Here is a 25,677-nt window from a genome sequence, read left to right as displayed (position 1 = left end):
AAGTATAAATAAACAGAGATTGAGTGCCATGTGGAATGAGACACAGTAGGAAGGAGGTCCCTGCCCCGTAGAGCTTACAATATAAGTGGTTGGATAACATACAGGCACAAATTGGAAGGTAAGAGTGCATCAGGTATGGGCATTTGCCCTTAAGCACAAGGCTAGACAATGTTTTAGTGCTCCAGAAGGTAGCATCTTAGTTTTTTCTTAAAGAGAGTGAGTGGGGGCGACCAGGAATTTACAGGGAGACCAGTGAAGAGGAGTGAAGGGCTTTGAATGTTAGCAGAAGGATTTTATATGCTATCCTTTGCTTAATCCAGCCATGCTAGAGAGATTATTTGGGTCTGAACATGTTCTCTCTTAGGAGAGAGTAGGAGGATTCTAGCTGCAGAGTTAAAGATTGATTGCAGGGGAGAGAGGTATGAACCTTAGGTGACAGGCTATTTGACTGTAAAGCAATTTTATCACAAGCTGTACATGGAAACATAAGGTTACAGTTGTTGTTGATATATATATATATATATATATATATATATATATAGAACTTTGTGGAGAAAACTGTTTTTTTTGTTTTTGTTTTTTTTAAACTGAAATGTCTTATTAACTTTTTAAAGCATTATAATAGAAAAAGGACTTTTGGTCCCATAGTACATAAAGAGAAAACTGTTTTATATAGAAAAGTTCTCCAATAAAAAAATAACCAACATAATAATACTTTTTCTTTCGTTTTAAAGGTATTTGTTAACTTTGCCAAGGACCAAAGTGATGACGATCAAAAGGACCTGTCATTACACAAAAACCAGACTGTTGTAGATGTTGCCCTTCTAACATCTTTCCTGCAAGACGAAAAAATGAAGGAAAGCTACGTGTGAAGAGCCAAATAAGAGTAGCACGAAAGGATTTAAGTTGAAAGACTCCCTTGGCTGTGAAAGGGACATTTATGCCAGGAAGTCTATTCCAGGACCTGCTCGAAGAGGCATTGTATACTGGGCAACAGTGCTATCACTCAATGCAATGCAAATCAATGCAAAGACAGAGATTATTCCATTACAGAGGCCGTGCCTCTTGTACTGCCTTGTTGTACTGTACTCAAGTAGAAGACTTGAACGTAGAGGCCAGCATTAGGATGTGAAACTATAGTGCTCTACCCCACTGAACCTTGACCTAAGTGGGTACAAAACACATGCTAGTACATGCAATTTCAGTTTTGTATTTTACCATATTATTTTACTAAATTAACCTGAACCACCCTACACTGAAAAATCATCACTAGAGACTTTTTATTGTTCTCTTTAGAGTATGAGGCATATATATCCAAACTCAGTCTGCTCCAAGGTTAAGGACTAGTGTTGCCAGTCTGATGATCTTCTCTGAGGTTGTTCAGATTAATTTATTCATCTTGCCTCCTTCTGGCTATCTCAGGTACACAGTCAGTATGTGTCTAGTGGTTCTGAGTCAGGTATCTTAGAAATATGATATGAATAGCAATAAAGATGTATTGGTTGGTCTCCAAAACCACTCTAATGCTTGCAGTGTAGCTGTGAAAGTCAGAAGCTTCCAAATTGCACTGGCCACAGTTCTTTTTCTTACAAGAAAAATAATTTGTTCTGGTTTTCTACTGTTTGACGTTAAAGTCCTCTTTTCTAAAATAGTTATTTTTAGTATCATTGTTACAGTTGTCCTGTGGTCGTATGTGCAACATTTTATAAACTCATCTTAGTATTTTGGTTGTTTTTTTTTTTTTAATAACCTAGCATTTTTTTCTTTTTTTTTTGCCTCATTTGTTTTGGGTTAGTTTGCAGCAGATCCTATAATCATCGTGCTGTTGCTGGAATCTGCCTGTGCTCTGGCTGGAAAGAGATTCATAGTTTATTTATAGAAGTTCAAGCACTCCTCTCCCGGCCTCGGGTGACTGCAGTGCGGTGACAGCATAAAGCACATACAGTAAAGGCATTTTCACTGTTAAACAATACATATATGGTCCTGCTGTACACTAATGGATATCCAAAAAACATCCTGTTTTCCTTTTTGTTATTTTCATAGTTTTGTTTACCTCTGGCCATAATGCTGTTGACTACAGTAGTTGTGTTAACCATTGTCCATATGCGTTGTTACAATATTTTCATTTTGTGACATGTTACTTTTGTGTTCCATTTTATGAAGCGCAGAGTATTGTATTTTGTGCAGTATCGCTGCATGCTTTCTCCTTAGCACAAGAGTCCAACAAATATGGTCATCCTTCATGCCAATATATGCAAGAAGACACATACAGTACCACACTGTTTAGTCTTTAGTTAAGGCTAAGGCTGCTTATGTTTTTCCTTTGTTTGTCAGATGTCTATATCGGTGCTGCTCCCCAATATTGCATTGGTGGTTACACAGTTAATTTTGCACTTTTTGGTTACCCAGAGAGAGCTCATCATTTAAAACTAACAGAATCGTCACTTAAACATTTGCCACCTCCAACAAGCAATTATTCTCTTCTACTTCATTAAGAGGCCAGTGACAGCAAAGCTTAATGAGTCTATTCGGTTGCAAAAAGGGAAAAAAAAAAAAACTAAAAACATCAATTAAAATATAAGTAGAGTAAACCAGCCAGTGCTTGCCTTCCTGTGTAGGGAAAATACAAGATTCTGCTTTTTGACAGAAATTGTAACGTGAAGGATAAAGCTGAAATCCTTAATGTCTGTGGCTGCAACTGCAGATCTATTCAAGCTAGCTGCCAATGATTTCAGTACAAGCTAATGGCTGGAGGATAGTTATAGGATTATTAGGATGCAATCAAAAGCACTCTAGATTAATAAATGTGTGCATCATTTGTGTGAACTTTTGTCACATGGTTCCTCAAGAAAAGAGAAGCTTTCTGAGACCGGTGACAATCATCGGAAAGTTGCAGCTGGCTGCAAATTTTCTGAACTGAAGCAGTCCCAGGTGGCTGCATCAACCACAACGTTTTGGGGTTATGTTTTGTATTTAAATAATATAAGCTTATCAACCCTAGTAGTTATGCTAGTGTTTTGCTAGTGCTTCCCAGTGTTTTGGGTGTGGAATAGTTATTGCATGTCTGATGCAAGTTTGTTCTTAAAGGAGAACTGTAACAAATTACTAGTGTATCCTAGGCAGTTATTTAAAAAAAGCAATGTGTTGTGGCTTGAGCAGCCATATTACTATTAAACCGTTCTTTCCAACCTAACTCTGTGCAGAACAAATCATAGCCACAGGCCAAACACATATTTTTCACATGACAGTGCTGGTGAGCTCATGCTCTTGTTTGACAACACCAGCTATCAATTATTATCAATTATTCTCAATTATTATCAACAAGGTATCATTATTGATTAAGCAATGGAGGCAGTGGCAAAACAAGACTCAATTTTTCTTCAGTGACGAATAACTTGTGCCTCATTAAATTACTCTTCTGGGTAAACAATCTCAGGTAGTGATACCTCCACCAGTTTTTAAGAGGGCATCTTTTTTTTTTTTTACATACTGTGTGACCCTTACACCAGTGTTTGTGCCACACTTCTCATCCCAATTACTCTGGTAGTTTCCAGTTTTATAATGCGCCATTATACAGTGTTGTCTTGCTCAATACAGAACTCAGGACTCACATTTTGGACAGCTGTCCTCATCAAAATCTAAGAAAGTTACCTTGCAGTTGACACCACTATTAGCAATGATCTATTAACCACTTTCTCATGGCGGTACCCAGCCAAATAACACGTGCGCCACAATGCCTTCAAGCTCTTACGTGATAGTGGCATGGAAGCTTTACAGATGGTTGTTGTAACTGTTCCTAATAGACATGACATTTCTCCCATATGATGTGATGTTTTTAGCATTGTATTTCATTATGGTCGGTCCTCCATTCCAAGCACTTTACACTGTTTTTTATGCGATCTGTTTTTTTGCACTGGAATAACCATTGACATTGCAAAAACTAGACAGAAAAAAATAAAACTATATATAGGTTTCACAATAGATTTCTAAGTTAAATTCTTATGTTTAAATATCCGTGTCTTAAAAAAAAAAAAAAAAAAAATAGTATTGTCAACTGTAAAAGTATTACAAATGTATAGAACTTGATCTATGTTAATTGCCTTGTATTATATCATACAAATAAAATTTGTAAAACCAAACATTTTGGGTTTTTTTTTGCTCAGAATTGTTCTGTATTTCATATACCTTTACCCTTTAAGATCTTTATTGATGTGCCTGCAGCATGAGCCATTGTGTCAGCCCGGGTGCAGGTAAACTGAGCGGATTTTGGAGCGGAATTGCTCAAGAATAGCCTTGTCAAAAATTAAGATGGATTGAATCGTGATAAAATGCAACTAGTTAACCCTTGACAAATAGAAAACATTTCATAAGATATATATGATGGATGTGCATAGATTATACTGTAGATAGCAATGGTTTATGCCAGAACAACCGAATGATCATTTAACAACAAAGGGACAGGGCGCAGAGTGCAAGAACAGGCACAAGCCACACTTTATGCCCTTCATTACAGTGAACTCAGGTCTAAAACGCATATGCGTCATAGATAAAAACAGTTCTTACTGCATTCAGTACTGCTGTATTCATGAGCAGTGGGCTGTAGAATTTATTAATCTAGATACTGAGGACTCAAAATTAGGTACAGTTTTACCTTGAAAGGTAAAAGGTAAAACTATCCTAAATACAGAAATATATCCATTAGGTCTCTGTAAGAATACCAATATACATATATAGTGAAGCTACAATATACTTATCTACAGAACACAGAATCAGTCATATGATTTTGCCTGCAGCTCAAGTGTACTAACAAAGTACACAACACAGCTAAAGGGCCCTCAAATCAAAAAAGAATATATATATGTATATATATATAGAGAGAGAGAGAGAGAGAGAGAGAGAGAGAGAGAGAGAGAGAGAGAGAGAGAGAGAGAGAACCATATAGCCTTGGTTAAACTACTATTCCCAACAACCTTTACATCGTCATGACATTACACTGCATGAGGCAAACTGTACCCGACAGTTCCACCACATACAGCTATATGGGCCCAAAGTTATAGGTAGAGCTACTGTTGAGCTAGAAATCAGCAAGTGTACTTAACAGGAGGAAACATTTTTAAAATACATAATAAGAGTTGCTTAATGACTGGGTTGACTGAGCCAAACATTATGGGAAATGATATACAAACATAATAGACTTTTTGGGAAGTGATATATAATAAATCCTACCTTCCTCTTAGCATAAACCGAGAACAGGTGACTTGTTCATGGTGCTAGCTGGTCAGTTGGAGAGCCATTGGCTGCTTAGGCAAGGTTATAAATAAATCTTAATCATTAGTGGGAATCCATCAAGCTTCTGATAGGACAGCCTTTTCTCATTAGGCTTGTACACACAAAAATAATCATGTATTTATTGGGGGGAATTCACAAAAGTGAAGAGAGCATTTTGTTTTATAAAAGTGGTGTTAAAACTGGTGTAAATACATGCTACATTTTCACAAACCATGTTTGCATTTCTTTGCTAGTTTTTGCTTTATTAATGAATACTAGCATTTTGAGTGAATATAATGTAATGTATCCTTTATTTAAAGGGAGTAAAGCTTCCCTGGCAAATATTTAATTTTAGTACCAGTACACGACCCCTAGCCCCCTCACCAACATGTCACTGACACTTGCCCCAACTTATCTGTGCCCCCATAGCATGTCTAGAACTATAGACCTGCTCAGCAGTGTTGACCATGGCTTTTATCCATCTTGTTGATCAGCAAGCAGCACATGTACACTGGCAGCCAACAGGGATCATGGGCTACTGTGCACATTTCTAGCTGAGGCCTAAGATGTGAATGGAAATTATGTGGCCAAAGTTGGGGGTGTGTGTCTGCAATTCTGGATGTGCAATGAGCCACAGTTAAGTTGATTCAAGTTTAAAATTTGCCAAGAGGTTTTACAGGAGATAATACCTAATTGTTATAAATCATGTGGTTCTGCATTCATCAAGTGAAAGATGAGAAATTAACTGACATTTTAGGTAAAAAACATGCCTTATCCTATATTGGCCTTTTAAAGAGGCAGGGGCACAATCATTAGTACAAGGCACAGGTACAGTCGAGAGTCATCTGATGACAGACAGGTTTAGGAAGAGCTAAAGACTCATTCAGAAAATGTGTAGTTAAAATATCATTTTAAAAGTTCTGTGACAAACAAAATCTGGAAACTGTTTAAAAGACAAATTCCAAAGTGGAGATAGAGAATTATTAATATGGTGGGAAATCTATCTCCACTTTGGTTTTGTCTCAACATCACCACTTTTGTGAATATAGTCTTGCTGGTTTCGAATGCAGGTTTTGGAACTTTATTTTGTGCATATCCACACAGTGATACTGTTGTACTTGTCAGCGTGTACATTGTCGGCGGATGCTCGATGAGATGGGAGTCATAGTTCAGTAATATTTGAGGCTCTATAAGTTTCTTGCATCCCTGACGTAGGAGTGTTCTGGAGTGTAGAACAATGCCTGTAAGTGCAATCACAGCTAAATACTCAGCATGTTGCTTATGAGGGTGGGCAAAGCTATACACTAGTAATAAAGTAAGAAAGTTGCATAAGTAATGATTACCAAATCCGGGGTTTTCCATCTGATATTAATTTGCTGCATTCTTCTGTTACCCTTGGTCAGGCTCCAGCATGTGAAATTTGTAACAGAAGCGATCATCCTTGCATTGCAGAACAATTTGTGGCATATTTTATCCCTTTAATACCGATAATCCATTCCATTCTGCTGTACAGTACAGCAGCCCCGATTATAAAGTCAGTGTACATGTGTCTAAACTATATATTTTAACTCAAAACTATATGCTCTCTGTTGCTTTATGTGCACTATGATTTCTCCTCTTAAGCTGTTTCCAAACTTCATATGTTTTTATTGCAGTGAATTGGGTGGGTGTTCTGATGAAATAACCAGGAGAGCCTGTGACTGTGTAGTACATTACATTAGCGTTTCATACCCTACATTCACTCTCCCCAGGACACATTATTAATACAGAAGAAGTGTTTTGTGCAATGCCGGCAAATCCAGAACTTACTCCTGCCTTTTGTATAAATAATATATTGACACATTTGCTTTTTTTTTTATTTAAAGGAGCTACTGCCGCTCCAATCGTTAAGGGAGAAGGAAAGGCTAAGTCACTTGGGGGTGCCAAAATGTTAGGCACCCCCAAGTGAGTTTGATCGCTTACCTTTTACCCCAGGCTGGCGCCCCTGTATGGAGACAATAGCACCAGCCCAGGGTAGCAGCGAGCGCTTCCTACTTCCTACTCGCTTGTGCGCGCATGCGCAGTAGAGTGAAAAGCCGAACTTAAACTTGAAAGTCGGCTTTTCACTCTACTGCGCATGCGCCGGCCCACGGATTTCGCCGGCAGAAGAAAAAGGAAGGAGGAAGCGCTTCCTACAGGTACCCCAGGCTGGTGCTTTTTTCTCCTAACAGGGGCACCAGCCCAGGGTACAAGGTAAGCGATCTAAGTCACTTGGGGGTGCCTAACATTTTGGCACCCCCAAGTGACTTAGCCTTTCCTTCCCCTTTAAGGGCAGGGGTACACGGGGAGATTAGTCGTACCGCAGCAATCTCCCCACAATGCCATCCCACCAACTAGAATGTAAATCGCAGTTGGAATGGCATATGCCACGATTTGCCGAAGTTGCCTTGAAAGGAAACTTCGGGCGTCTTTGGCAAATCGCGGCACAGTGTATGCCATCCCACCGGCATCTTACAATGGGAACAGATAACAGGCGTAGAAGCTGTTGCATTGGAAGTTAAAAATTGTGCTTCAATTATAGTTTAACAACATCTGAAGGCCTATATTGGTCACCATTCACTTAAGGAACTTCTGCCCAACATGCTCTTTGCACTTCCAAAGAGTTGTGCTAAGTTTAGGTATAGGATTTATTATCCAGGATGCTTGGGATCTGGGGTTTTCCGGATGAGGGATAATTTGGATCACCATACTCTAAAGAGTAAATAAACCCAGTAGGATTGTTTTACCCCCTGAGATTAAGTACAAGGTGATGTTTTATTAATACAGAGAAAAAGATCATTTTTCAAAATTAAAATTATTTGCTTAAAATGGACTATGGGGTAGATTTATCAGAGTGAATTTAGAGGTCACTAGTAAAAGCACCACACTCTCACCATTCCGGTGGGATATTTAGAGGCATATCAATCGGTTCACCATTTACTAACTACACCCCTAAAAATCCAATAGGAACAAATAGAAAATGGGGAATTTTACTATGGTGAGCTCTAATTTCACTCTTTGATAAATCTCCTCATATGGGAGACGGCCTTCATGTAATTTGGAGCTTTGAGATATGGCCTTCCAAGTAAGGGATCCCATACCTGTACCATTGTGCCAGTCCTGCTTCTTCTGCTGAATTGTGCAACAGTGTGCCTATTTATGCTGGGGAATGCCATAGCTACTAATTAGAGGGCTCCCACAGAAGGATCACTTGCAAACATGTTACCAGAAGTGGCAGTGACAATCCCAGTGTCAGCCACAACTTACATCTTAATAAGCTACTACACACATCTGCAATTACATTTGTTTTGATTCACAATCGCAGTAGTAGCTCCCTACGTGGCCACAATTATGCAGGAACTATGGGGAAAACAGGGTGACGTACATCTATAATTGCAACACACTTTCAGTTCTATACATGTCCATCACTGACCTGCTGTCAGATTTCAGGACTCGTTTATAACAGCCAAGAGCTAAAGGCCATACCCATTCAAATGACTATTATGCCTTTGTCACTCAAATTCAAATGCAGCTTTTAGTCCACAGAAATTGCTCTTTGCTTTTCAGATCAGGCACTGTACCAGAAGCAATGCAAGAATGAAAAACAATAAAGCAGGTGGCAGCGACATACATCCTGTGCTGACCCATTTTGCCATTTAACGCAACAAAGAACTAACTGCACAGAGACATGGGAAGGATTTTATGGCTTTGGTGATGCAGTGCTGCCCCAGTTAAGTCCTGCTGTGCAGAAGCACCTACTTCTCTGCATCTCTGACATAAGTGGTATGCAATAAAGCTGCTGTTACAGAAATCTAATGCACTTATAATGTAACCATCAACACTTTCCAAACAATATTAATAAATGATTCACTGCAAGGCAGAACCTAGCGACCTAGCCAAAGAAACCTGTGAGTGTTTCTGGCCATGGAGAACAAAACAGCAGCCTTATGCTATAGTTTAAAGAGCAATGTACTGTATATACTGTATGCAAACTAAAGTCTGGGGTTTAGTTAATATAGCAAGTGTTTCTCTTGTAGTTATCAAAACAAGGCCCTGTTTTTGGTTGATAAAGGATGATTTGGCTAAACAAGTAATATGTTAATTCTCATTGTGAATCAATGCATATATAAAAAGAAGGAATATGTTGGACCCACACTTAATAAACCCCTCAGCCCCTTCACTTTCCAGTCACTGTAGACAGCTCAGAAAAAAAAAAACCAAACAAGCACTGGCAAAAGCGAGATTTTTAGGTCTTTATTTGAAATAAGATCCAAATATTTCAGAAATAACCAATATTCACATATAGCCTATATATGCAAATGTTAGCATCTTGTGATCCGTTCATGGCAAAAAGTTCTAAATAATGCGGACACCCAAGGATCTGCAGGAGAATTACAGGATATTATTTCATGGGTGAGAACTTGGTTGGGAGCATCAACAGGTTCCTCTGGGACTCCAGGAATCTTGAACTCTCTCTGACTGAAATTGGAACAAAACAACAGATTTAATCTGTAAGCATTGTATGTCAGTGCAGTTACAAGTTGAGCTTAAATGCTACAACTATATACAGTTAGAAAGATAGGAAGCAATGAGGTTGTGGCCACATAACAAAATATTTGCACTCACACAGTAAGTACAGAAGGATAACTCTGATAATGGCAGGCCCTATGGGACAAATTTATCGAAATGTGAGTTTAGATCTTAAAGATACAGTAAAACTAAAAATGTAATAAAAAGTCATAAATCCATTCTACTCTCCCCCAGGACCTGGACCAAATTCATTATCTTTAAAGGACAAGGAAAGTCAAAACCTATTAAGCACACTATTAAATAGTACTACTATTGCTGTGTAAAAACGCTATATTTCTGGCTTGCCTAATGAAAGATTTACAGAGATACACTGCTACATTCTACATACTTGTTTCAGTGAACGGCGCCGCTATTTTGTCAGCACCCCCCCCTCCCCTCCACTCGATCTCTCTCTCCGGTCCGCTCCCTCCTTGCCTCTCCCCCCACCAGCACCTGCTTGCCGGCTTGCACACACCACCCGCTCGCTTCGTTTTGTCAGCACCCTACCCCCCCCCGTCCGATCGCTCTCTCCGGTCCGCTCCCCCTTTGCCTCTCCCCCCACCAGCACCTGCTTGCTGGCTGCCACACACCACCCACTCTCTTTGTTTTGTCAGCACCCCCCTCGCCGCTTGCCTCTCCCCCCACCAGCACCTGCTTGCTGGCTGTCTGTTCTTCTTCTGTGCCACTGCCGCTGCATACACGCCATGGCAACCGGACACTAGGGGGGGGTGCGCATGCGCCGCCTACAGTCCCAAGTCTGGGCAGGAGCGAGGCATTATGGGAATCTTCTCTACACAGCTCAGCGTTTTTTCGAACTATTTGGCTTCAGATCTTCTGAATGGGAGAAATATGGGGAGACTTAAGGGCACTATTGAGACAACTGAAGGTATGCCTGCAGCTTGAGATTAACTCTTTAATAGCCTTTCCTTCTCCTTTAATGTTTTATACATAAATAATGCCATAAAATCCCGGTTGTGTACTGTGTATTAAAAAAAGGCAATGTGGCAATGAGCACTTACATGCCCGCTCCCATCCCATAGCTGACTTTCTCTTTAAAACTGGAAGTTAGTACAGTGCTCCGGCTTCACAGGATAATAAGCCTGCTCTGTTCTCCCCTTCTGTCAGTGTGGTTTATTTTAAGCTGCAAATTTATTAAAGAACCATATTTATCATAGAGTGAAAGTTAACCATTTGATACACTTCTAAAAATCCCATAGGATGAATAGAACGTGGGTAAGTTTTTATGTGTTAAGCTCTAAACTCACATTTTGTTAAATCTATGTACACTTTGATTCATTCAGAATATGGACATTACTATTAACATATCACCTCCAACTTGCTCTACTAAGGTTAGTAGTCCCAAATACTTGTCCAATTTAGTGGACACTGCAGGGATCGCCTGACAGGAGGTGAGAATGAAGGTACCTACAATGTGGAGCTGGACTCTGTTTCTGTAAAGATAAGGGAAAGTTGTACTCATCAATGCAAATATTTTTAATTACTAAACAGGGTGCAATAACAATGTGTAATTATATCCAGAGCAGCATATTTATTTAGAAATACACTACAATATCAAATATGTATATATATATTAGTGCTATAGATTAGCGCAGAAAGGATAATGGAAACAGAGGGTCAGCAATCAGGGATTCTGCAATTGTTGGCCAGCAAAGGATACTGTAAAATGTTTTAGCTGACATATTTTACATTCTGTTCCTGTTACAGCACTGCTTAGGCCTTACTGCCAGTTAATTTATGGCTAATGTCCTGTATTACAGCTCCATCTAGGGGCCTACTATGAAATCATTCCCATCTTAATACACTGTTAAACAAGTCTTGACTGCTTTGTTAATTCATATTGACTGTGTTTCTCCTAAAGCTTATGTATGGTATATGTATCTTTATATAGTGCACATAGCACTTTACATGTTAAAAATAAATGAATAGTACAGACAGTACAATAAATAGGAAAATAAGTATCCACAAATACAGTGATTAAGTCCGATGTGTTACGGGACAAAGGAGTAAGAAGGAGTATGAACAAGGATGAAGGTTTATTGCTGATACTAAGAGAATGGACAATTTGCATTAGAAAGTAATGGCTTATGTTATTAAACACACAGGACAAACCCAGCATTATGAGAATAGTAAAGTGTCATTTGGCACTGGAAATCTGGAGATCATTTGTAACTTTATATAAAGCTTATTTAGTAAAATGCAGGTTGACACCAGATAGGATTGGGCCCCAGCTTGGGGCTGTCACTTTCCAGAGTAATGGCACACAGGACAATTTTAGGCCTTTGCTAGGACTGCTTTAAATAGCCCTAACAAATTTGCCCTTGAGGTGTTCTTATATGAACATACATTTGTAAATATTAGTGAACCCAGGTGTGAATAAACTGGGTCAAGTAATCAATTGTTTCTTTATAAGGACGAAGACACATGGGACGATTAGTCACGGCGACTCATTTATTAGGCTATGGCAGCTAAATCTCCACAATTAGTTGCCACAAAAATAGTTTTTAAAAGTTGCAGCGACTAATTGCCCTGTGTATGTATATTTTCCCAAATGCAGAACTTTCTTTAATATTACTAGGAATCTTTTTACATATCATTTGCTGGCCCCCAAACACCACGCCAAATCCTTAATACATTAATAATACTTTTCATTTGACCTAATAAGAACAAAGTCCTGTGTTTGCATTTGTGGAACAAAGAATGAATTCATGACATGCGAAGGTGAAATGGATAAAGGGGAACAAAGCAGGGGGTCTCGGCTTAATCACAGCTTTGTTTTAACTTGGCATAAGGTAGTACCTGTGTCCCTGCAAGGACCGACCATTCTGTTGAAGCAACTGTGGGGTTAAAATATGGCACAGACTTGACTGGCCACATAATCCTGTATTAATGTTCTGACTACAGTACACAAAAATTGACTTTTTAGAAGCAACAGGAACAAATTTCAAGGGCTCTTTTTGCAGTCTAACATTTCTATAGGAATCCTTCTGTGAAAAATGACTGAATATGCATTCGGTGATGGTGGGCCACCCTGTTTGGCTGCACCTTCATTAAAGCAGCCATTGGAATAATTGCATAGTGTGTTAAAGAAGTCTTAAAAACGGCTGTTATATTTTCCAACCCAGACTCCACAACTTTTTTGACCTGTAAAAATTAGAAAAATGTATACATGGTGGCAAAGTAAGCATCTTACCTATTGGGCAATAGTTGCCCAATTTGTTTAAAGTTTGTTGAGATCCAGGGTATGAAACAACCTGGTGGGAATTCCCTCTTTCTCCAAATTGTTAGTTGGGGAGTTTCAGTCTACTGGCATATGTAACCCAAAAGGTCAGTGGCAGTGCCTGCCTTGTTGTAGGGAGGATGGGAAACACTCTGTCACTTTGGAACGTCAAAGTGGTTTTCTATGTCTTGCCTCGTGATGATATTTTCTGTTTTGTGAGCGGTAATAATTGCTTCCAATCTGCTGGCAAAGCAAAAGAGTTGTGCCCCCCCAACATGGTTGGCATGTAAGAATAGCAAACTTTGTTGTAAACATTTTGTTGGACATTGCTTTGTAGAGAGATTGGCTGTTTTTACCAGCAAAAAAAATTGGGGTAGTCCCAAAAAGACAGAGGATCCAGGGTAGCAATATTATTTTCCCTGAATAAAAAGGACCAAACCAGATATTTTATAGCATATTAATGAATCAGAATTCATCTGTAGACATTTCTACACAGATCGTTAGATTTTCATGGGCTAAAATTTAACAGGTTTTTATTTTATAGCCTGAGAAGGCCTGAAGTCTCCTGAGGTCAGGTAGTCTAGGGGGAGCTCAAAGCTTTGACAAAGCAAGTTTTACTTACAGTGGGGGCTTATTAAATTAATGTGTGGCACTCTACAGGTCACTACTAATTGGTTTCATTTTCCCCATTACAGTCTTGGGGATAAAATCACTTTTCCTAATTCAAGAAAGGCCAGGCCCAATGGCCACCATACTGTGTTTACATACATGGAGCCAAATTATATTTTATCCAACAGTTCCCCAGTAAATGATGTAAATCTTTGGACCTTGCTTTAGCCTCTCTATTATATGCATATGGGATTTTAAGTGTTTAATGGCATGTAAAAACACCTCACAGCACCTTTCAGCCATGGGTGGCTATTGCAGGGCTTTGCTTGACCACCACAGCAAGTTGCTACATATTCCTATATTATTGTCATCTTTAAAATGATTGCTATATTACCAGCAGCAAGCTGATCTTAGCATGCTAAGGAATGATATCTGAGACTGGTGACACACAACCAAAATGCAAAATGCCAATATATTTAATCATTGTCCTTTTAAATCCGGTCCACCTAAGGGCACACATAGCTTATCTATGTGAGAACATAAATAAATGAAGATTTTTATTTTTGTCCTTTAGCAGTGTTTTATCTTGTACAGAAACAGGTGTAATGGAAATGGACCTGCATTTCTTGATACTGTTCCTAAACAAGGTATTTTATTTCCTTTTTTATAAAACAGACAGATGAAACACAATGAGAAATGGCACTTAGCTGCATGATACCTACTTACAGCTGCATTAGGTGTCACAAAAGGACCCCTGTATCTGTGCAAAAGAGCTCCCATATAAATATGCATATAAAGAACAAGTCTCTTATTTTGGAGTCAACGGAGATGAGGTACAAAGTCACCTTAATGCAAAGGCTCAAATAAAAGCAGGTCCCCATCTTCCTTTCACCGATGCCAACTTAAAAAGCACAAAGCACACACCAGGTATATTTAAGTATGGCCAGCATTCATCACTGAGTATTGATACATTATTACACCTGGTTCAGACTTCTTTTCATTTTTTCCTGCAACCTTAAACCATTTTTCTTGATGAATGTCAGGGTATCTTAACCCTAATAAAAATATGTAGCATTTAGAAAGCGTAAATTAAATGTGCCTAGAAAAAGTTCCATCTTTGAAAAAAAGAATCACATTTTTCCTTACCTGCTGCTACCACTCTAGCATCTTCATGTGCCCTGTGTCTGCCAGCTGCCCGATTGTCAGCATTTTCATTCCACCATAGCACATGCACTGTCAAATAAAGCATATCAACAATATTTTTACATAGTATATGCTAGGCTTCCTAAGCAGTCTTTAGCTGCCAACCTGAATCTGGTGTGTCTTGGATATGCCTATTCCAGTCCTGCGCTGCCTGTTTCTGAGGATTTTGGAGTTTTTTTATGCTTATTAATGGTGGGGGGGTGAATTGAATTTGGGTGCCAATTACAGTTGGAGACTGAGATGTTATTGTGCTGAGGAGTTGTGATATTAACAGCTGGATTATTAGGTGTTACGTATTCCTCTCCTCAGCCTTCCTAAAAAGTTATCAAGTCACCATAATGCTGCTTAAATCTTTCCACTGTTAAGATCTGAGTAGCTGTGTCAAGTACAAGGCAACAAAACCTACTTTTTTGCTTTTGCATATTACCAATATACTTTAATACACTATGAGGCCCATTTATCAATATTCTCATTTTCGTGGTTTTTGAAACCACGGACAACTTGTTTACTCTAAAACCTCAAATGCCAAGTCATTTAGTAAGACATCCTTTTTTTAAAAGCACAAATGGGAAAAAAGAAACTTGGAAAACACACAAAAAAGGGTAAAAAAATCCCAAAACTTCTAAAAGCACAAAGCAAAAAAAAAAGATTAGCTAATTAGGAAAAGGACAGCTGCTTTTGACTTCTACATCACCTTGACAGCTTTTACATGGGGTATTTTTTTGGATTTAACGCAGTTTTGATGTATAATCAATGGCAAAGAAGCCACCTTTTTTTGCAAAAAAACATGAATCATGAAAAAAAAAATAAAAAACCACGACCTTTAGTAAACGGGCCCCTATGTGTTCAACCTTCCAATAAACGGTAGTGACTGCCACTGGGACTCAGCTCAAGCAATGACCCAAATGCACATGGGTAAATGCCAGTATAGAAAATAATTTGCATGGGTAACTCGTGCTTTTTATTTCATGCTTCAACACAAGAATGAAGCTGATAGTATAAAAACCTTTTTATTTTTCACCCTTTCTTAATTCAATCACTTTGGTATAGGAAAACACACACAATACAAATTGCTGCATTTTGCTGTTACCTTGGTTAAGTAATCCATACTCTGTGTTGAACACACCAATAAGCTTAGTGTAGCCAGTGTTAACATGAGTCGAAATTGCTGCTCTGAAGGCATGACCCCAAACTGCTGGCCCTCCAGGCTTGAACTGAAAGCTGACCAACTCATAGACCCCTATGGAAAGAAAAGGGCATATAAGCACATCTCTTATCATATGAATATTTATTTGCCACCTTCATCATTCATCCATCAATTTAGAGTTATCAACATATTTGTGTAATTAAGCACAGGCACTGTACTTACACTTTATCGGAGTAATGTAATAAAAGTAGCTAATATTGCACCATGCCTATTTACACAAAGCAACCAATCAGCAGGCAGAATTCATTGGTCAGTTTCAAAGCAAATATCTGATTGCCTGCAGTGGCATACCTACTATACTGAAGAACCCACAATCGCAGGGGGGCAGCCATGGGGTCTGCTGTATAGTTCCATACTAAATGCTCTTTCCAGTCTCCCAGTAAACAGAGGAGTAGAGGTGCATGCACCCAGGTGGGGAGTGAGCGAATGCGAAAAAGTGGGGCACCGATTACAGCTAGGGTGGGAAGCTCTGATTTTCTTGCAGAGGCATGTTACATCACTGATTGACTAATGGGTTACAAGAGTAATTCTTATAGTATTCTTTATTATTTCCTATGCACAAATATCAAAATAGCAGCAGAATTAAAATTATTTTAGTTCAAAACAATACAAATGAACAGGGGTAAACTCCTGTATTGTTTACACCTATAATACCCTGCATTATTCACACCTCAGATCTCTTTGCTTCCTGTGTGCCATACTCTGCCTGCCCTACCCTGCCAGTGTGTGCCAGACTCTGCCTGCCCTATGCGCCTGTGTGTGCCAGACTCTGCCTGCCCTATGCGCCTGTGTGTGCCAGACTCTGCCTGCCCTATGCGCCTGTATGTGCCAGCCTGCCATATGCTGGCTGTGTGCAATACTCTGTCTGGCCTATGCTTCCTGTGTGTGTGCCATACTCTGCCTGCCCTATGCTGCCTGTGTGATTGCCATACCCTGCCTGCCCTATGCTGCCTGTGTGATTGCCATATCCTGCCTGCCCTATGCACCTGTGTGTGTGCCATACGCTGCCTGCCCTATGCACCTGTGCGTGTGCCATACTCTACCTGCCCTATGCTGCCTGTGCGTGCCATACTCTGCCCACCCTATGCTGCCTGTGTGTGCCATACTCTGCCCACCCTATGCTGCCATTATGTGTGCCATAATCTGCTTGTGGGGTAAATAATGGGGTAAAATGCAAGCTTTGTGATGTTTCTCAGATTTTTTATAAAAACCGTTATGTTCAGCATAGCTTTGTAGTTTGCAATAGAAAGATGTATTTACCTATTTTTGTTTTGTCAGAATGTGTACTTTCTGAAAATATATGTTTTCTAATGTCTCCATACTTTTAGGTGGTATTATGGCACATAATACACATACTGAGTGCTAATATTGCAGCGTCCAGTGTCAGATATGAAAATTCATATGCACTATTTTCATTTGGGCGCCTCTGTACATCACACAGTATGGTAAATCTATGCATACTGGGCATCAAACTGTTCAGTAGACCCCTGACAGTCATATTTAGACCGGGAGCTTATATTGCAGCGTCCAGGGTGTCAGACGTGAAAATTCATATGCACTATTTTCATTTTGGTACCTCTATATGCCACATAGTTTGGTAAATCTATGCATATTGGGCATCAAACTGTTGAGGCCCCTGGCGTTAATATTTAGAATGTTTTATGCTGGTACATTACAAAAAAGGGATATAGAATAGGGTAAAATTAAAGCTTTGAAATTACATAGAAATTGCTACATTTAGCTTAGCTTTGCTGTTTTACCCATTTTACATTCAGCAGAAAATTCTGAAAATATGAGGTTTCCCCACTTTTACCACATATATTTCTACTTCCAAAACAAACACCAGCTGATTTATATGCCATGAAATATGTATGTACTGATATCCTCTCTAAATGCCAGTGGGAATCCAACTGTTTAGTGGACCCTTGGCTTTTTATAATTCGGATGTGTTTTTATGGTACCTAATGTTATATGGGAGATATGATGCTTGAAAGTGGATGCTTATAGGTGAACTTTTCAAGTTCAGCACAATGTGTACTTAAAAGTATATGGTTTGCTGGGGTAAACCTAATGTTCCAGGTTTTTTGGCTTTGGAATCTAAAGTATGCAGTATTTAGCTGTAATGCTTTGAAAATTTGGTAATTTACTGCTGGGAGTTTTTGATCTATAGAAGTCAGAAATCTCCATAAAACTATACATATTAGGTATTGGCATGTTCAGGTGATGTGAGACTTTCCAAATCAGTTGAATTTGTGTTCATAAATTTTGATTCTGGTATAAATCCCTATATCATGAAAAATATAAATTTTTCTTTTTTTGTATTTAGAGCTAAATCCTGTTCCAGAAGTGGAAATACATAAAAGATATTTGGAAACCTCTGATTCTCCTGAAAAAAAGATTTAGTTTTCCTACCTAAATTAACCCCCCATCCCCCCAAATAAATGCCCCTAAAATGAGAGAGCACAAAATGTTTACAAAAAGTCTGGCACTGAGGGGGACCAAAATGTGAAATTTTGCTGGCACATAAAGTCTTAAGTTCCTCTCCAAGTGCAATGTGCGTAACTGTGCAGGGGAAACAATGATGGCAGCACCCAAACCTACCCAAGGAAACCGCCCGAAATTGTGGCATTTATGGCAGACTGGCCTGTCCTATAACACATATATCTTCTCTTTAAGACAGAACTTACCATTATTCCCATGTAGTACAATAGCAAATAGTTGCAGAAATTATGTTTTGTGTTTACGGTTTTTCCTCAAAAATAACATTAAATAAAAACAGATTTGTGCTATAGTGCACCGAGCTTGATGCAAGGGAATAGTAACTGAACAAGAACTGTAGAGATTTTTCATTATCAGATTGCTTTGCAGCGGATATGTAGTAATGTGGACAGTAATTAAAGGAAAATTTACACATACCTTCTGTTTCTGGCTTCTGCACTTTGCACCAAGGCACCAAGTAAGTTACTTCATTATCCTGTTTGTCCAGCATGGGTAACATTTTTAATAAATATTTGTCCAGCCAGTCTCTGTCTTGGGCAAGCTTTGCTCTAACTGCTGCTCTTTGGGCAAAGCTGTCTGTGAAGGACAAAACACAACTTGTATCTAGTAAACTAGATCTAATTTACTTACACTCACATTGGTATATAATTCCCAGGACCCAGCTCTCCAGTGATGGACAGTGTGTAGACACCTTGCATTAAGTGGGACTTAGAAAGTCAGGTTGCTTTGTAATTACACAGCCAGTTGAATTGGGCCTAGTTTGCTGGCTGTAGAACTAAAAATTGGGAACTACCGGAATTTCACTGCAGAATTATGCTGGTGCATCATGATTAACTGGAAAGCTAATTATAAGTTCAATTTTTTTGTTTTATATTCGCTTTACAAAAATTGTTTTTGTGTGGACATTTCCTTTAAGCTATATGACTGAAGTGACTTACCATAATTATTATACGTTATTTTTATAGTGCTGATATATATTGAAGCAAATATACATCATTGCAACTGTTCCGTGCCCCACTGAAGCTTAATCAGTGAGGACTTTTCCAATTCAAGATTAATTTGAGATCTAACTTTTTTTCAAATTTTGTTTTTTCTTACCAATCCTAAGCAAAGCAGCTACTCATTCTAGACTTACTGGTAAATTCATCCATGGTAATAGCCATTTATAAAGCAAAAACAGCCTGCCCTTGTTTGTTATTGTCCGGATATACCACTGGAGTGGTACTTGTTGGTAGGAGTCCATGTGTAACCCTAGTGTACATTTAACTAATATAACTACTAAAATAAACTAGTAAGGTAAAAGTGCCAGTATGAGAGACAGGTCTGCATAAAATGGCCAGTAACCACAGCAGTTGATAATTAGCTTGTAAGAGGCAAGAGGTCAGGGTAGGCAGCAGGCAATACAATGTCAAATGTCACACGAGGACATTAGTACTGTATTACAAGAACAAGGCAGGATCACACTCACAAATCACCTAGGATAGTGCTGTCCAACTTCTGTGGTACACAGGGCTGGAAATATTCTGGCATATTGGGGAAGGGACGATAATGGAAGCCAGTTTTGACCACTCCCTTTTTGAAACCACATCCATATTATCACAAGAGCTGTTAAGACTATACCCACATAAAAGGAGGACAGCACTGACCTAAGGGGCTATTATCCAGTACAGGGTGGATGAAGAGTCAGACAGGTGTCAGCCAAGGAAGGCAAACGAAGAGCTACCAACCACATTTAAGGGTGCATATCACAAAAATATCACTAAGTGCCCACTCTTGGTGAGGGCGGACATATTGAGCCACATGCATGGGCATAATAAGCAAGTGTCCTTGCTTGCTCAATATGTACATGTGAATTGCCATGTGGATGCACATACTAAGCAAACTGGTACACAGTGTTGAACACACACAGCCTCCTGTGGCTCAACCATGAAGACTGATGGGCAGACAACATAATATGCCTTGTTCTAGGCCTGACAGCTATAACAGGAATCAGCATTTAACAATGACTTAGTGGAGCTGTAAAGTATAGCAACAACAGAAAATTCTGTACCATATTTCCAGATATGGAAGACTTTATTGAGGCCTCCAAACTCTAGCGTCCAATAGCCGACCAACTCTGAGTGGGCTGTGCGCATGTGAATGTTTTCACTGGTGAGTTTCATGAAATCACTCATCATTGCAGGTTTTACAGTGTAAGTGCGAAATTCATAAAAAGTTGTGTCTTCCTGACGTTGCCCTGTTGCATACGTAGCTCGCATCTGAAAAATGAAAAAGGGTCAAATAATAAAAGTAAACAACAAATTTCACAAACTCTCATCATTTCTTTCTAACTAAAGAAGGAGCCTAGACATGCTGCACATTATGTTTTGGGGTTCTGTACCAGCCTGAGGCAACCACAGCCCGCAAAGATGCCCTCCGGAGCTCCCCAGCTTCTTTTCTGCTGATTTACTGCACATGCTCTCTGCTGCTGTCCAAGCCCTGTCTCATGAAGAGAATATAAAATGTGAAATTTAGTTTCAATGTAGATGGTTATGATTGATCCATCTACATCTCAATCCCCAGAAAATATAGATTATTATTTAAAGATGTTTAAAATTGGTGGTGTTGGTATAACTTTAACACCATGGGACAACTTACAAACTCCAATCTTTTAAAAGCTGTACAATAAATCTATGCTTAGAAATGTAGGCCAAGAATCAGCCCATATCCTGGCATCAGCCTCTCCTTGTGCCTGCACTCACAGGCACAGGGAGATTTTGGCTCCGAAATGCATACTCGCAAATAATACCAGCACACAACACTGGATCTGGGTTCCTCCCACACTCCAAAAATATACAGGCAGGTTAATTGCACCAGGTAAAATAGACCCTAGTGTGTGTGTGTGTGAATATAATAGGGACCTTAAATTTAAACTCCACTGGGGCAGGGACTGATGTAAAAAATGTATAATCTCTGTAGAGTGCTGAAAAATATTTTAATGCTATATAAAATATAAGAATCAGGGGCATTGCTGCCATGAGGTGAGTTGAGAAACTTGCCTTAGGTGGCAGCAGCCCGCAAGTTACTAGGGGCGGAAAAAAGCTCAATACCAGAAAACTTCAATAGCAGAAATTAGGATTTTTAAATTTCAACCCTAGAGAGCTATTGTGCTCTCTGCCCTAGTGGTGTGGCACCACTCCAACTCTCAGAAAGGTAAGCGTAGGGTGCGGGGGGGAAGGGGTGGCATCTAAAATGCCTCCTCAGTATGCCCAGGGGGCAGGCATACCCCTGATAACAACTGCAGGATAGGAGTGATGTAAAACAATGGCATTAGTCTAGCATATAAAATGAATACTGCTTTAGATCTTGATAATGGATGATATTATGTTCTTCATTGGTTTTAAAAATGCATTTTCACGGCAGAAATCCTTTTTCACACAAATCCTGTTTTGTAAATATGCCCTCTTAACGTACTGGTATCTGGGGCTTTTGGAAGGTTTCCCCTGTGTAAAAATGAGCCATTTATTTTAACCAAACTTTAATAGCACTCCCTGTGATGAACAAGCACCTAAAAATATACCCCCTTCTGCATATGACTTCAGGGGAAGGACATTCCAAATCCCTGGCAGGAATGTAGACTACATGAAGACAACAGCATAATGAAGGCTTGCAAAGCTAATTTTGTTTTTTGTTACTTCCCAATATGATACTTTTCACATATCCATGCACAACAATTGCAGACATGCTATAATCAATATGAAGTGGATTAAATATACAGTCTGTGGTTTTTTTTATTTTATGGATCTCAAGAACAATATTTTTGAAAAATGTCATATAGGAAAGGAAATTTGTAAAGACTGTTCTTCAGTAATAAAACCTAAGGAGAGCTGAAAAGCCAGTGAACCCCAGTAAGTGGTTGCATATAGAAAGCATGGGGACAGACTGATGCAATGGGAAAATAAATACAATACAGGTATGGGATCCCTAATCTGGAAACCCATTATCCGAATTACGGAAAGCCCGTCTCCCACTGACTCCATTTTAATCAAATAATTCAGAATTTTAAAACCGATTTCCTTTTTCTCTGTAGTAATAAAACAGTACCTTGTAATTTATCCCAACTAAGATATAATTAATCCTTATTGGGTTTAATTAATGGTTTATTGATTTTTTAGTAGACTCAAGGTATGGAGATCCAAATTACAGAAAGACCCCTTATCCGGAATACCCTTGGTCCTGAGCATTCTGGATAACGAGTCCTATACCTGCACAGGTGCCCATACACAAGATGGCATCAGCTAATTCAAAACACTTGACCAAACTAATGCCCAAACTGTACTTTTTTTCCTCTTTTATTCCAGTACAGCTATGGGACCTGTTATCCAGAATGCTCGGGACCAGGGGTTTTCCGGATAAAGGATCTTTCCGTAATTTGGATCTCCATAAATTAAGTCTGCTAAAAATCATTTAAATATTGAATAAACCCAATAGGCTTGGGTTGCCTCCAATATGGGTTAATTAGATCTTAGTTGGGATCAAGTACAAGGTACTGTTTTATTATTACAGAGAAAAAGGAAATCAATTTTAAAAATTTGAATTATTTGCTTATAATGGAGCCTATGGGAGATGGCCTTTCCGTAATTCGGAACTTTCTGCATAATGGGTTTCCGGATAAGGGATCCCATACCTGTACTTCAAAAATGAATGTCAAACAAATCAATCATATAACTGTGACTACAGATTCTAAGTCTTAAATGAAATCATATTGCTTCCAAAAGCATCATTTAAGCTGCATTCAGTTAAAACACAATATATATTAACTTACTGCATCACTGCTAATATATCCTGTCCTATATGCTATCTAATTCCAAGTTAACATAGTAACAGATTGGCAGAAGGTCAAGCAAAGCAGTCCGCTCACTGAGCCAGCAGCTGATAATTAACAGGCCAGTTATATAACAGCATATTCACAGTAGGGACACTTTTTCCCATTACTGTGCTGTAGCTACACAGCAGTCAGACAGGGAATATTAAAATATCTGTCTGTCCATTCCATGGAGCAACAACTAGGCAGATTATATACAAACAGGGAATATTAAAATATCTGTCTGTCCATTCCATGGAGCAACAGCTAGGCAGATTATATACAAACAGGTTATTTTAAAATGTCTGTCCGTCCACTGCATGGAGCACCAACTAGGCAGATTATATACAAACAGGGAATATTAAAATGTCTGTCTGTCCATTGCATGGAGCACCAACTAGGCAGATTATATACAAACAGGGAATATTAAAATGTCTGTCCGTCCACTGCATGGAGCACCAACTAGGCAGATTATATACAAACAGGGAATATTAAAATGTCTGTCTGTCCATTGCATGGAGCACCAACTAGGCAGATTATATACAAACAGGGAATATTAAAATGTCTGTCTGTCCATTGCATGGAGCACCAACTAGGCAGATTATATACAAACAGGGAATATTAAAATGTCTGTCTGTCCACTGTATGGGGCACCAACTAGGCAGATTATATACAAACAGGGAATATTAAAATGTCTGTCTGTCCATTGCATGGAGCACCAACTAGGCAGATTATATACAAACAGGGAATATTAAAATGTCTGTCTGTCCACTGTATGGGGCACCAACTAGGCAGATTATATACAAACAGGGAATATTAAAATGTCTGTCTGTCCATTGCATGGAGCACCAACTAGGCAGATTATATACAAACAGGGAATATTAAAATGTCTGTCCGTCCACTGCATGGAGCACCAACTAGGCAGATTATATACAAACAGGGAATATTAAAATGTCTGTCCGTCCACTGCATGGAGCACCAACTAGGCAGATTATATACAAACAGGGAATATTAAAATGTCTGTCTGTCCATTGCATGGAGCACCAACTAGGCAGATTATATACAAACAGGGAATATTAAAATGTCTGTCCGTCCACTGCATGGAGCACCAACTAGGCAGATTATATACAAACAGGGAATATTAAAATGTCTGTCCGTCCACTGCATGGAGCACCAACTAGGCAGATTATATACAAACAGGGAATATTAAAATGAATGGTTACAATACTAAGTGGTGAGCAAGTTACAGGGAGTCACTGCTTCCCTACTGGCACATACATATTCTAACTGCCTGTCTCTGCTTTCCCAAATATACATTTCCTAAGGTTACCCTAAGGTTACCCCTGCCATATAAACTAATAGCAGGGCGGCACTGATGGCACAGACACTGTATTTAAGTAACATGCAGCCAGTGCCGCCCTGCTGCCTGTTATTTCTGCTTGGATCGCTGATTTTACAGACCATCTGCAACTTTATATTTGCCCACTGCGGTAGGGTCACCTGAGCCAAACCTGCCGGATCCCGCCAGGCACAAGCAGCTGTTGATGCCAATTTCCCCTTGGCAAAGAAGGAGCGTAAACTGCACATCATGATGACACTGCTGATCCGTACGGTGCCGCAGCAAACTTTGGTGCCTGCTTATGATAAAGTTTAATGCCAGGGTAATGCTATGTAGGGGGCAGCCAGAGGCCCAGCAGGCTTTTAAGGCCAATGCCCCGCACCGTTAACTTCTCAGAGAACTAATTGTAGGTCAGTCCCCCCACTCCCCCTATTCATAGTTCTCTACGTGAACGCAGTCAAGTTCTTCCTGGAGCTTGTGAAGCCAGCACGCCCCCTGCCTGTACCACACAGGCTGCAGCTGAGGGGGAGTACAGACTGTACCATTCTCCACTAATTCTATAAAGCGTTTCTAGGTTAGAAGAGCAGCACTGACAGGGCTAGTTGCGTTAAGGGATAGTGAAAAGCGTAATTATGCCTGTGAATTATTGATTTGTTCTTGTGAACAGTAGAGGTAGTATCAAAAATAGATAATTCTCGGTGGTGTGCAACATGTAGTTTAATCATCTATTACTACTGAGCTACAGATTTACCATGAGCTTCTGTATATAATGCTTAGCAAGCATGTGGTAATGGCAGTGCTATATTATCTGTCTAGGCACCCCTGACACAATTATTTATTTTATATATTAAAAAGCTGACCATGAATTTGAAGTTTTTCCTTTC

At 39.3% G+C, this 25,677-nt stretch overlaps 2 protein-coding genes across 4 annotated transcripts in view; one reads left to right on the top strand and one right to left on the bottom strand.

The window, feature by feature from the left end:
- The window catches only part of abca1 (ATP binding cassette subfamily A member 1), a 75,588-nt gene extending 71,449 nt beyond the window's left edge, over positions 1 to 4,139 (top strand). For both annotated transcript variants that reach the window (XM_004910859.4, XM_004910860.4), the window contains one exon: positions 735 to 4,139. In XM_004910859.4, coding sequence (XP_004910916.1) covers positions 735 to 872 — 138 coding nt within the window. In that variant the 3' untranslated portion in view covers positions 873 to 4,139. The remainder of the gene's footprint in view (positions 1 to 734) is intronic.
- Positions 4,140 to 9,525: 5,386 nt separating this feature from the next.
- Positions 9,526 to 25,285, bottom strand: nipsnap3a (nipsnap homolog 3A). Of its 2 annotated transcripts, XR_004221848.1 has the most exons (7): positions 24,955 to 25,285; positions 20,662 to 20,869; positions 19,029 to 19,187; positions 15,996 to 16,145; positions 14,849 to 14,935; positions 11,185 to 11,306; positions 9,527 to 9,765 (listed from the first exon to the last, which is right to left on the bottom strand). XR_004221848.1 is itself a non-coding variant. In NM_001005718.1 (6 exons), the coding sequence occupies exons 1-6, from the start codon at positions 25,039 to 25,041 to the stop codon at positions 9,689 to 9,691; spliced, it is 768 nt and encodes a 255-aa protein (NP_001005718.1). In that variant the 5' UTR covers positions 25,042 to 25,163; the 3' UTR covers positions 9,526 to 9,688. The 2 variants fall into 2 exon arrangements, 1 of the variants encoding a protein (NP_001005718.1); NM_001005718.1 differs by lacking the exon at positions 11,185 to 11,306 and having other exon boundaries at positions 9,526 to 9,765; positions 24,955 to 25,163.
- Between the last annotated feature and the right edge of the window lie 392 nt (positions 25,286 to 25,677).

Source organism: Xenopus tropicalis, chromosome 1 (genome assembly GCF_000004195.4).
Source record: "Xenopus tropicalis strain Nigerian chromosome 1, UCB_Xtro_10.0, whole genome shotgun sequence".
NCBI classification, from domain to species: domain Eukaryota; kingdom Metazoa; phylum Chordata; class Amphibia; order Anura; family Pipidae; genus Xenopus; species Xenopus tropicalis.
Note: the sequence above shows the minus strand (reverse complement) of the source record. Positions and strands in the feature narration are given on the sequence as shown.

Bases quoted from the DNA above. Each gene is read 5' to 3' on its own strand.
- nipsnap3a (NM_001005718.1), bottom strand. From the start codon at position 25,041: ATGTGCAGTTTACGCTCCTTCTTTGCCAAGGGGAAATTGGCATCAACA. The intron at 14,936-15,995 runs GTAACAGCAAAA...TTTATTTGACAG, and splicing joins GTATGGATTACTTAACCAAG to TGCATGTGCTATGGTGGAAT. The intron at 9,766-14,848 runs GTAAGGAAAAAT...TTCCAATTTCAG, and splicing joins TGCTAGAGTGGTAGCAGCAG to TCAGAGAGAGTTCAAGATTC.